Genomic DNA, 13,692 nt, shown 5'->3' on the forward strand with positions numbered 1-13,692 from the left:
GATTACAGGCGTGGGTCCCCACACCCGGCCAGCATTCATTCATTTATTCATTCATTCATTTTATTTATTGAGACAGAGTCTTGCTCTGTCACCCAGGCTGGAGTGCAGTGGTGTGATTTTGGTTCACTGCAACCTTGGCCTCCTGGGTTCAAGCAATTTTCATGCCTCAGTCTCCCAAGAGGCTGGGATTGGTGGCTAATTTTTGTGTTTTTAGCAGAGACGGGATTTCACAATGTTGGCCAGGCTGGTCTCGAACTCCTGGCCTCAAGCAGTCTACTCGCCTTGCCTCGGTCTACCAAAGTGCTGGCATCATAGGTGTGAGCCACCGCACCCATCCCTGGCCAACATTTAAATAAAAACAAATTAAAAAAAGAAAACAAAACAAACAAAAAAAAAGAAAGCAAATTTAAAATCTCACTGGTCACCTTTGAAGGTTACAAGGGCAACCAAGTCATAATTCTGAAAGCTGGTAAACAAAGGAAAAGGACTATTTATCCTACCTTTCCTGTACTATTTCAAGGGAACTAAACAGTTAATGTAAAAAAGTACTCTTTAGAATTCCAACTAATAAATGGAGGAGGAATGAAAGAATTAGAAAATTACCATTTTGCAACCCTTTTTTATTTTTTTGATTTTATTTGTTTATTTATTTATTTTTTTTAAGATGGGGTTTCACCATGATGACCAGGCTGGTCTTGAACTCCTGACCTCAGGTGATCCACCCACCTCGGCCTCCCAAAGTGCTAGGATTACAGGTGTGAGCCACTGCGCCCGGCTTTTGCAACCCTTAACTAATGTAGGCAATGATCATCAACAGTTGCTAAAACCAATTTGTGAAAGGCTAACAGAGAACTTTATAAAAATGGCTGGAGCTAATCCTAGCTGAACTTAGTGATCATGGTTGTTTTTAACTGTATGTTATATAAATTATTAAATATACACAAAAACTCAGGGGAAAAACATAATGAAACTCCAGGTACCTATTATTCAGCTTCAATAATTATCAACTCATGCTCAACACTCTGCCAATGATATCCCCCAACTCCTTTCTATACTCAATTATTTTATTTTATTTTTCTTAAAGATAGAGACGGGGTGGGGGGCCAGGCGTGGTGGCTCACACCTGTAATCCCAACACTTTGGGAGGCTGAGGCAGGCGGATCACAAGGTCAGGAGATAGAGACCATCCTGGCCAACTTGGTGAAACCCTGTCTCCACTAAAAATGCAAAACTTAGCTGGGCATGGTGACGCACACAACTACTCAGGATGCTAAGGCAGGAGAATCACTTGAACCCAGGAGATGGAAGTTGCAGTGAGTCAAGATCATGCCACTGCACTCCAGTCTGATGACAGAGCGAGACTCCATCTCAAAAAAAAAAAAAAAAAAAAAAAAAAAAAGAGATAAAGACAGAGTCTGTTATGTTGTCCAGGCTGGTCTTGAACTCCCAGGCTCAAACAATCCTTCTGCCTCAGCCTCCCAAAGTGCTAGGATTACAGGCATGATCACTTATTTTAAAACAAACCCTAAACACATCATTTCATCCATAAATACTTCAGTGTGTATCTCTCAAACATAGTTTCCAAACCTCAGAACTACTGACATTTTGGGTCAGGTAATCCGTTCGTTGCTGTAGGGGTTGTTCCACGAACTGTAAGAAGTTTAGCAGCATCTCTGGTGTCTACCCACTAGATGTTAGTAGAAACCCCCCTACCCCCAGTTATGACAAGTAGGCGTGACAAGAGTATCTCCAGACATCGTCATATGTCTCCTGGGGGAACAAAGTATCTACCCTCTCAATGAGAACCACTCCTATAAAAGATAAAGACTTAAGGAAAATAGTAATGCCACTATTACACTTAAAAATATTAACAATTCCCTGACATCATAAAATACCTGGTCGGTGTTCAAATTCCTCTGTTTTATACATTTTCTTTTACAGGTTTTTCAAAGAAGGTTCTAAATAAGGTGCACACATTGCAGTGAGCTGATATGTCTCTTAAGTCTCATTTACTCTATAAGGTCCCCCTCCCTTTCTTATCTACACAATGTATTCAAGTGAGGACCACACATTTCATTTGGTTGATTTGTCTGCCACAGTTCCCCCTCTCCATTTTTTTCTCCCCATTTATTTACAAAAGACATCAGATTTTCTGTTCTTTATAATTTCCCAGTTTGGATTTGGATAACTGCATCCCTGTGCTTTTTTTTTTTTTTTTTTTTTTTTGAGACAGAGTTTCATTCATCACCAAGGCTAGAGGGCAACGGCATGATCTCGGCTCACTGCAACCTCCACCTCCTAGGTTCAAGCGATTCTCTTGCCTCAGACTTCTGATTAGCTGGGATTACAGGTGTGCGCCACCACACCCTGGCTAATTTTGTATTTTTAGTAGAGACGAGGCTTCACCATGTTGGCCAGGCTAGTCTCAAACTCCTGACCTCAGGTGATCCACCCACCTTGGCCTCCCAAAGTGCTGGGATTATAGGCGTGAGCCACCATGACTGGCCCTCCTGTGATTTTTTAACATTCCTTTGGCACCAGTGTTTCTGAAAGTTGATAAATATGGAAGCTTGATCAGATCCACATTTTTTTCTGGCAAGAATACTTCACAGGTAATGTTGAACACCGGTCAATTTTAGTATTACAAAGAAAGTGAGGACTGACATCTGGTGTCTTCTGATGTGATGCAGAAGGAAGTTCACAAGTACACAACACCACCTATGATATACTCTTGCCCCAAAAAAGAACTTGAATCCAATCAAACCCTAGATTTACTTACCCATTTATAGGAAATGCAAGGAATTGAAAAACATGTTCAGTAACATTATGGAGACATAATCAGCCAAATCCAGAATGCAGACAATTCTACAGTACCAATGACCCAGTTTCTTCCATAAATAAGAAGGAAAAAAAAAATGAAGAGCAAATGTTATAGACTAGCAGAGACCAATTTAACATATGGACCTTACTGAAGTATTGGTGTAAACACATAAACTGCAAAAAAAAATTCAAAAAAATGTTATGGGACTTTGATGGAAATCCAAATATTTATTGATTAGATAATATTGTGCAGTTACTGTTAAATATTTTCAGGCATAGTATTGTGGTTATGTTTTCTTAAGAGTTCTCATATTCTACAGATTCATGTTGAGGTAATTATAGACAGAGTAATGTCTAGTTTTCTTTAAAATAGTCCAATGGGGAGGGGGGTACGAAAAACAAGATTGTTTAACTGTCGAAGCTGAGTGCCTGAGGTTCATTATTATCATTCTCTTTACTTCCATATGCTTCAAACTTTCCATAAGTTCAAAAAATCAAATCCTCCTGAATATAATGACGATTGAAATGCATCATAAACTATTTAGGAGGCTCCTGCAGTTGGCTATGTGAGATGAAAGTGGCCTGCACTAGAGACAGTGGAAAAAAAAAACGATTCAATAGATATTTAGCGCCGGGCACAGTGGCTCCCACCTGTAATCCCAGCACTTTGGGGAGCAGAGGTGGGCGGATCACCTGAGGTCAGCAGTTCAAGACCAGTCTGACCAACATGGTGAAACCCCATCTCTACTAAAAATACAGAACCCTGGCCAGGTATGGTGGCACACCCCTGTGGTCCCAGCTACTCAGGAGGCTGAGGCAGGAGAATTGCTTTAACCCAGGAGGCGGAGGGTGCAGTGAGCTGAGATCATGCAACTGCACTCCAGCCTAGGCAACAAGAGTGAAACTCGGTCTCAAAAAAAAAAAAAAACAAACCCAAAACCCTGTCTCTACTAAAAATTAGCTGGCTGTGGTGGCAGGCGCCTGTAATCTCAGCTACTTGGGAGGCTGAGGCAGGAGAATCGCTTGAACCCGGGAGGCAGAGGTTGCAGCAGTGAGCTGAGATCACACCATTGCACTCCAGCCCGGGCAACGGGTAAAACTCCACCTCAAAAAAATATATATATATATTTAGGAGGATAATTAATTGACTATGTAAAGTGAAAGAGGGAGAAGTCAAGGATGAGGCTCAAATTTCTGGCTGAGCATGTGAGTGGCACTGAGGAGATGGGTAAATTTGGGAAGGCTAGGGTTTGAGGTACCTATGGGACCTAGCACAGAGATGGCAGTGGAAGCCATGGAAGTGAAGTGATACCCAGGATGAGAGAATGCCAAGAGAGGAGGAAAGAGCCCTGAGGAACACCTGAGGCCAATCTGTTCACTGTAGAGAAGTCTCTTCTCTGTGTGTATCTAGGCTTAACTTAGTCATATACACACCTAGAAGGGAAGACTGATAGCAGGCAAGGGCAGGAGCAACCTGGGGTGTCAGGTGGAAAATGTGCATATGCCTATTTATATATACGAGGGGGAGACCCTACTTCACAACCCAATCCCCCATTCCTTGACAGCTTTCCCCTTTCCAGCCATGGTCTCCACAGAGCCCCCAGATGGGCTGACCCCCTCTCTGGACAGCTAGGAAGATGGTCCCACTCCCACCCCAACCCCCACCCCACCCCTGTGGTTGATCCTCACCTTCAGATCCTCACACAGATCACCATAGTCAATCTCAATGAGGGCCTCTCGTGCGTAGATACTGGAAATTCTCTGGGAACCACTCACTGAGTCCTCCCCCTGAGAGCTACCCTGCAATGGCAAGGGAGAGTCAAGTGGAGCAGACTGGCCATGAGAGTGTCCCTCTATAGGCAGCTCCTTTGCAGCCTTCATTCTTTGAGAAAGCACTTTGCTAGAAAGCACTATGGCAGAAGGAACAGAGGCTTTGCAGGCAGAATGACTCAAGTTTAAAATTGAGCTCTATGGCCAGACACAGTGGCTCATGCCTATAATCCCAACACTTTGGGAGGCCAAGGCAAGTGAATCACTTGAGGTCAGGAATTTGAGACCAGCCTGGCCAATGTGGTGAAACCCTCTCCCTACTAAAAATACAAAAATTAGCCAGGCGTGGTGGTGTGTGCCTGTAATCCCAGCTACTTGGGAGACTGAGGCATGAGAATCACTCGAACCTGGGAGCTGGAGGCTGCAGTGAGCCAAGATCACGCCACCGCACTCCAGCCCGGGTGACAAAGCGAGACTCTGCATCAACAACAACAACAACAAAAATTGAAGTCTACCGCTTATTAACATTGTGGTCCTGGGCAAGTCACATTCTCAGATCCTGAGTTTCTTCACCTGTAACATGGGGATAATGCCTTGTCTGGCAGGTCTATGGTTAGGATTAGGGGTAATTATGTCATGTTACTTGATGCCCAGAACATTTCTGGTATTCAAAATATTTTACTGAATTAAACCAAAATGCCATTTGGAAAGTGAGGAGAAAGACACATGGGACTGAGATACATGACCAGGTCTAAGTTATCAATATAGGCAAACCTCTTCTCAGTTAACATTTCCCTCCCCCTTGCTACCAATCTTTACTTCCACTACTCCTCTTTGGCTAGTATCTCTGTCTTTCCTATAACTAAACTTCCTCACCTCTCCATTGCTGATGTCCCTCACCCAACCCTCTACTGGCCAACCTCCCTCACTGCAGCTATCATCCTCAGGTCCCCCAGCTTCCTGTCTTCCTTTGCTCTTGGCTAATGTCACTCAATTCCCAGTCCTACCAATTTCCATCACCTGCTAGAGCTAATATAGCTCAGGTCCCTAAGGTTAATGAATTACTTCATTCTTTCCTGGCTCAACTCTCTCACCACCCACTCACTGGCTTGCAGCTCTACTCCCAATTCAACTTCTCTCTCAACCAAAGCTATTATTACCTTTCGCCTCACCTGCCTTCACCACTGCATCTTGCCTCATCTCTCCTGCATTCCTTTTCATGTCCTTTCACCATTTGCCCACTATCCTTCTGTCTCTCACTGCTCTTCCTGGTCACTTTCACTCCCCACCCCTGGTTAATTATGTTCATAGCCCACTCCCACCACCAGCCATAATACTCACCTCTTCCTGACTAATATCATCCATGGTGCCTTTTGACAGTGGCAACTTAATGTCCTGCATCTTACAGGCCTGTAGCAAGTTGTGACGGTCACTGCGCTTCTGTTCAAGCTTGGTCTCAATGGCTGTCACCTCCTTCTGTAAATGGGTCATTTCCCTAAAAAAGGTCCAGGGGCTAGGTGAGACCCAAATCTAGCAGGCTGCCTGCTCTATCTACGTCCTCCCACCCCAGGCCTGAATCCACTCACTTGTTGGCGCCCCCAAGTTTCTTACGAATCTCCTCCATCTCATGATTCTTGTCATTTACTTCTGACTTCTTGGCCAGATGCTGATTCTTCAGGTCTTGTAGCTGAGCCATGGTCTCATCTATAATCTTCATGTGTCTCTGTTCCTCCTGGTCCCAGCAGTGGGAACAGGACAATAGGTGAGGACTTTCCCAATCTTACCCTGGGATCTTCTCCTGCTCCCACCCTTCCTACTAGGCAGTTTACTGGAGTCACTCATCAATGAGCTCTGCTTTCACACTCCCATCACCCCTCTTATCTTTTTTAAATTTGGTTGCCCTCTCTCACACATCCCAATTTTACAAGTTACCTAGTGTATATAGAAAAGTTAAGAGTATAGAGAAAGTATTTAGGGGGAATCACTCATAATCTCATCAGCTAGATAATCAATTAACATTCTAGCACATTTCCTCTCAGCATTATTTACAGACAACTTTACATAGTTGAGACTAGATTGTAATTAAAACTCTGTATTCTGACTTGATATTTGAGTATTTTTTCTACATCAAAACTTTGTCAAGTGCAGTACAGCAGCATTTGTTATTTTTTAAAAAACCCACACAAACAATACTGTGTATTTTCTATGAATACACATATGTAAATGTACAAGTATTTAAGTAAATCCTTAAAGGGTCTGGAAGAATCACCTCTGGCAAGAGGTAGGGGACTAGGATGGAGAACAGTCAGCCAAAGGGGACTGTAGCCTTATGTATAATGTTCTGATTTTTAAAAAGGAAAATTTTTGTTTTTATTTTGATCTTAAGTCATGTGAAGGGGGCCCGGTGGGGTGTCTCACACTTGTGATTCCAGCACTTTGGGAAGCCAAGGTGAGCAGATCGCTTGAGCCTCGGAGTTCGAGACCAGCCTGGGCTACACGGCAAAACCCTGTCTCTACAAAAAATACAAAAATTAGCTGGGTGTGGTGGCACATGCTTGTGGTCCCAGCTACTTGGGAGGCTGAGGTGGGAGCATCACCTGAGCACAGGAGGCAGAGGCTACAGTGAGCTGAGATCGTGCCACTGCACTCCAGACTGGGTGACAGAGCGAGACCCTGTCTCAAAAAAAAAAGAAAGAAAGAAAATCACATAAAGGGGACATATCTGTAACTTACTCCCAAATGTCTCATTAAAAATAATAAGCATATATATATATATATATATATAGAGAGAGAGAGAGAGAGAGAGAGAGAGAAAGAATGCAAAAGATAATGCAGATCGATGAATCTTGGTGATGGGTAGATAGGAGTTCTTTGCACTATTTCTTGTAATTTTTTGCAAAGTTGAAAATTATTTCAAAAGTAAAAAAATTACTTAATATCCCAACCATCTAGATATCTAACCTGTCTTGCCTCAGGATTTTACTGCCCAAACTACAACTGCATTTAAGATTTCAGACACCAGGCCAGATGCAGTGGCTCATGCTTATAAGCCCAGCACTTTGGGAGACCGAGGCGAGCAGATCACTTGAGGCCAGGAGTTCCAGGCCAGCCTGGCAAACATCATGAAACCCCATCTCTACTAAAAATACAAATAATTAGCCAGGTGTGGTGATGAGCGCCTGTAATCCCAGCTACTCAGGAGGCAGAGACAGGAGAATCACTTGAACCCAGAGGTTGCAGTAAGCCGAGATTGTGCCGTTGCATTCCAGCCTGAGCAACAAGAGCGAAACTGCATCTCAAAAAAGAAAAGATTTCAGACACCAAAGAGGACTACTTTAATCATCAGGGGTTAATGAAGAAAACACACAAACAAGCAACAAACATAAGCAGACACAAGTGAAACAATAAATTCAAACCAAGAGAAGACCAAATCACCTCAGGAGGGAATGCTGTAAGGCACAAAGGCTTCATAGTAGTTTAAAGAGAAAGGGTGTGAGAAAATCGAGTCATCACACAATACATGGTGGCACAGGCATGCTAAACTCAAAAGAACTGAGCTGTAAGTCAGTAGCATAGTCACACTGTAAAGTGACTAGATTTCAGCAAAACATCATTATTTGTCACACTGAATTTACATGGTTAATCTAAATTTTACTCATTTTGTTAGTATTTAATTTTAAAGTTTGTCTTAGCATTTGGTTAAGTGTTTTTTTTTTTTAAGTGTTCTAAGTATATATATATTTGCATATACTTAAGTAAATTACAGATTTAAGACAACACTGGCAATCTTAGGGAATATTTTTCCTTTAAAAAGGGCCTGTGTATTACTAAAGTTTGCGGACCACTACACTACATAAATAATTTTACGAGTGTAGCATGATTTGCTAAATTCCCACTTTCCAAGGGACACTGAGTAGTTTCCAATTTGGAACTATAAATGCTTGTAATAAACATCAAAGTGTTTGCATAAAGCTTAGCCAGAATTTTGCATAATCTCCTCAGGTATTACTGAGTTAATAGGGTATAAATGCATTCTGAAGCTTCTTGAAGGATGGTGCCACATTACATAAGAATACTGGTCTCCTGGCCGGGCGCGGTGGCTCACGCCTGTAATCCCAGCACTTTGGGAGGCCGAGGCGGGTGGATCACGAGGTCAAGAGATAGAGACCATCCTGGTCAACATGGTGAAACCCTGTCTCTACTAAAAATACAAAAAAATTAGCTGGGCATGGTGGCGCATGCCTGTAATCCCAGCTACTCAGGAGGCTTAGGCAGGACAATTGCCTAAACCCAGGAGGCGGAGGTTGCGGTGAGCCCAGATCGTGCCATTGCACTCCAGCCTGGGTAACAACAGCGAAACTCCGTCTCAAAAAAAAAAAAAAAAAAAGAATACTGGTCTCTTATACCATGGCTGGTATTAAGCATTGTCCTTTGTTTTCACATTTTCTGTGATGTGACAGGAAATAAACTGCATCTGACTATTGCTTTAATTTGCATTTCTTTAGTAACACTAAATTATCTGTATGTGTTTAGAGACTATTTGAATGTCTTCTTGAACTGTTTGTGACACTTGTCCATTTTTCCCGTTTAGGTCTTGCTGTTTCTCTTACTGATTTAAATGAGAAATTTCTAAGTTGTAGACATTATCCCTCTGTCATATTTCTTCCCATTTTTCCTCCCAGTTATTACTCTGTCTTTTAATTCCTTCCTTACCTTTTTGAGCTTTTCTATCTCATTTTCATCCTTTTTCACTGTCTGCTCCCACATGTGTACTTTATCCTGATCCTCCTTCAGTTGGTTCTTTTCAAAATCCAACTGAATACCCAAGCGAGTCTTCTGATTCTCAAACTCCAAACTGTGTATAAAGGTAGGGGGAGAATCACTCATAATCTCATCAGCCAGAGATAACCAATGTATAAAATCCAACTGTGGAAAGAAAGGGAAACCAGACCCAGGGCTTGGGGACACAGTTACTGATTTTCAGTCGCAACTTGCTTCATCCATCCATATGAACATAAAAGGGTCCTCTGAAGCTGAGTTCCTCCGCCTAGCCCTGTGGACATGGCACAAGGCAGGGAAGATTTGGCCAAACCTTATTTATCCCCACTTAAAACACTGGAGACCCCAGCATCCTCCACGTTCCTACAAGGAGGCATAAAAGAGTCCATCTGAATCCACCAGCTATGGTAATTGCTATTTATTAAGCTTCTGTGTACTTTACATACATTATCTCTAATCCTCTAATCAACAGCTCTGCAAGTAGGCATTATTATCCCAATTTTACAAATGAGGAAACTTAGGCCAAGAGGTAAAGGACCTTGCCCAAGGCCACACAGCTAGTAAATGGCACACATAAGACTGAAACCCAGATTTAACACCAAAATCTGGGCTCTTTCTAGTATACCACCATTGCAATATAATGTAGTGGATTAAGAAGACTGGTATCTCAACTCTGCCACTTACTAGTAGTGTGATTCAGTCAAGTTGGTTATACTCTCCAGGCCTCAGTTTCCCCATTGGGAAAATGGACATAATAATAGTACTTACCTTAGGGTTATTGGGAGATTTTTAAATGAGTTAATACGTATAAAGTCCTTAGAATCACACCAGGTCCAAGATAACTACTCAATCAATTTTAGTTACCATTATCACCAGGTATATTGACTGAACTCAGCTCACTTTTGTCCAAGGGCTTCAAGTACAACATCCCAACCTCTGCCCCAAGGTCCCAGAACCTCTTAAAGGGCAGAACTTGGATAGTACAAAAACATGGAGAAAATACTACATTCCTGCTATTGTCCTCCTCTCCATCTCTTCAGAAACTCAGAGTATGCAACCAGTATACACAGGTACTGGCAGGCCAGGTAGGACTAACTTCCAACTGCCCTCTCCAGCTTCCAATATGGTATGACAGATGCTGCCAGATGTCATGCTAGCAGCTTAAACCTATTAGCCACCATAATCCAAATAAAAATGTAACTAACTCTATAATTTTGAGCTATGCAACTTTATGTCCAGTCTCCTAAGTATGACTCATAAAGGCCTCTGTGATCTGGTCCCTGCTGACCTCTTCATCACTCCCGTCTTCTTCCTGACCCTGCTTTTATGCTCCAGACATTCAAAACTACTTAGCATCCAGAACAAGGCATGCTCTCACACCTCCAAGCATGCTGTTCTCTCTGCCTGGAATTCCCTTTTTCTGTGCTGCCTGGCTGGCTAAATCCTACTCACTCTTCAGGTCTCCAGTCATCATTCCCTGTTTTGTAAAACCTTTCCTGATGGTTCTGAACAGGTTCCTAGTTTCTATTACACTTTGCTGGGTTCCTCCCTTTTTAGACTTCTGATGCAGAGGCGAGTTAATCATATCCCACAGTTCATAAAACACGTATCATCACTGCCTGGGCAAGACCCTTCCCTTGTCCCCTTTGTTTCAATACCCAATTTCCATTCATATTACCTTTCCTACTGTGAACATGCACCACAAAGTGACATACACACACGCAATCCTTAAAAATGCATATCCTTGGCCGGGCACGGTGGCTCAAGCCTCTAATCCCAGCACTTTGGGAGGCCGAGGCGGGTGGATCACGAGGTCAAGAGATCAAGACCATCCTGGTCAACATGGTGAAACCCCGTCTCTACTAAAAATACAAAAAATTAGCTGGGCATGGTGGTGCATGCCTGTAATCCCAGCTACTCAGGAGGCTGAGGCAAGAGAATTGCCTGAACCCAGGAGGCGGAGGTTGCGGTGAGCTGAGATCGCACCATTGCACTCCAACCATTGCACAAGTGCAAAACTCCGTCTCAGGGGAAAAAAAAAAAGTGCATATCCTCGTAAAATGCCATAGTTCTAAACTTTACACAAACCTACTGAGTTATAAATTTTATTCTTTTTTCCAGTCAATACCAGCTTTATAAGTTAATGATTGCTGCCCATAAATCTAGTTCTTGCTGTGAATTCCTACACAGTATTCCAGTTTATATATTCATTTGACTTATGCTTTCCCCAGTAGTGGCCATCTACACTGCCACCAATGTCCCACTACTACAAGTTATGCCAAGATGAACAACACTGAATGTGTGTCTCTTTGAGACCCTATGACAAGACTCTCTCTGGGATATACACCCATAGGGCATATATATATATATTCACATACTACATAGGACATCTACAGATTTATTTCCACCAAACACTATTAGACTTTTAAATTTGCATTTCTCTGATTAAGAGGTTAGACCTCAATTCCTACAGTTGTTAGCCACTTGAACTTCTCTTTCCATGAAAGGCTATCTATAGTCCTTGCCACTTTTCTTACTTTTTTCATTGGATTAGGTATCATAAGTACTTTGCCACATTTCTAATGGGTTTCTTGTCATTGCTTTTTTATTTTTCCTCTTGTTGATTTGCAGTTCCTTGAAAATTTCTTCAGTATTTTGTATCTACCTTAATTACACCATCAATCACACTGTCCTGAAATTGATGTTTCCCCAGTACTCTATAGTTTCCTGAGTAAAGGAACAGCATCTGATTCAACTCTGTGTCCTTGAGACTGGCTTGGAGTAGGACAGCAATGAGTATTTACTATATGGGCAAAGGACTTTAGCTAACTGAAGCCCAGGGTACAAGGGGTGACCTCCTTCAGCAGAGACTGTGTTATGTTCATCTGTCTTACCTCTATCTCCCTTGTCCCCCTTCTAATACCTAGCACAAGACAACCTGGCACAAGGTAGGTACTCAACAAAGGTTTGTTGAATGAATGAATCGACTAAAGTGAGGAAAAAAAGAGATTATTTTCTTCTGGCTATTCTTTCAACCAAGAATTTCATCCCCCACCTCCCTCCACCTCACATTGCCCATTATAATGACAACAAAAACTAGTATTTCTTGCTCTTAGTAGATGCTACGTAAGATGCTAAATACCTTTTAAAAAGGTTAAAAAAAAATAAAAAGGCCGGGCACTATGGCTCACCCTGCAATCCTAGCACTTTGGGAGGCTGAGGTAGGAGGATCACTTGAGCCCAGGAATTCAAGACCAGACTGGACAACATGGTAAAACCCCATCTCTGCAACAACAACAAAAAAAAAAAAGAAAAAGAAAAAAAAGAAAAATTAGCTGGGTGTGGTGGCAAGCATCTGTAGCCCCAGCTACTGAGGAGGCTGAGGTGGGAGGATCACTTGTGCCTGGGAAGGTCAAGGTTGCCAATGCACGCCAGTCTTGGCAACAGAGTGAGACCGTCTTTAAAAAAAAAAAAAAAAAGCTTTGCGCAGTGGCAGTATCATAGCCAATGAGGTTTATCCAACGCAGGATTATTGCTAACTGAAAACTTTTCCCAACACCCTGCAATGACGACTTGAAATACAGTTGGCATTGGCAATTTTTGGCAGTCTCTACGGGGACTGGAAAAAAAAAAAAAAAAGATTATTTCACCTGATACTCCCAACAATGCCACGAGATAGGTATCATTATACCATTCTGCAGATACTGCAGCTTACAGAAGTCAAGTCACTGCCAAAGATAATGAGCTGTGAAGCTAGGGTTGGAATCCAGGAATCCAGGAAATAAAGTTTAGAGCTGGCACTTTTTTTTTTTTTTTTTTTTTTTGCCATTCAGAGTCAACTTTTATTGAGCACCTCCTATTTTCCAGAACCAAAAACCTTACAGAATTCTGAAAGCCATCCTTTAAGGTAAGTAACAGTATCTTCTACTTAACAGACAAGAAAACTAAGAATCAGACTGATAGAACTTGCTCAACATCATAGGCAGAAGAAACATAATTATATTGACAGCCAATTTTATGAAAACATCTATTTTTCACGTTTGTTGTCATTACTACAAAGTCTTTGCTTTTACAGTTTTCTTAAAATCATGTGAATATAAACAGTATTTTTATTTACATTACCATCACTTCTCTTTCTTAAGAGAGATTCTTTGTCTTCCTAAGTCAGAACCACTTATCTATAATTTCTTGCTTATAAATTTTAACAAAATACATATAAGTGGGAGAGCTGGCACTCTTAACCACCATTCTATGCCATATTGCCCTCCTGATTTCTGTTCTTTAAGGCCTACCTGCATAAACTCACATAATTCTAAGAGCTGA

The 13,692-nt window shown here is 42.0% G+C and overlaps 1 protein-coding gene and 1 non-coding gene across 2 annotated transcripts in view; one reads left to right on the forward strand and one right to left on the reverse strand.

Moving 5' to 3' along the window:
* SMC1A (structural maintenance of chromosomes 1A) overlaps window positions 1-13,692 on the reverse strand; it is a 44,482-nt gene that overhangs the window by 13,810 nt on the left and 16,980 nt on the right. Inside the window, exons 16-19 of the mRNA XM_002762903.6 lie at window positions 9,304-9,445; window positions 6,177-6,322; window positions 5,932-6,085; window positions 4,510-4,620 (exon numbers count right to left, since the gene is read on the reverse strand). Coding sequence (XP_002762949.1) covers window positions 4,510-4,620; window positions 5,932-6,085; window positions 6,177-6,322; window positions 9,304-9,445 — 553 coding nt within the window. The remainder of the gene's footprint in view (window positions 1-4,509; window positions 4,621-5,931; window positions 6,086-6,176; window positions 6,323-9,303; window positions 9,446-13,692) is intronic.
* On the forward strand, window positions 12,848-12,988 carry LOC118150707 (U4 spliceosomal RNA). Its single transcript, XR_004738863.1, has one exon. It is a non-coding gene; the product is annotated as a U4 spliceosomal RNA (small nuclear RNA).

This window comes from Callithrix jacchus, chromosome X, assembly GCF_049354715.1.
Source record: "Callithrix jacchus isolate 240 chromosome X, calJac240_pri, whole genome shotgun sequence".
Classification (NCBI taxonomy): Eukaryota; Metazoa; Chordata; class Mammalia; order Primates; family Cebidae; genus Callithrix; species Callithrix jacchus.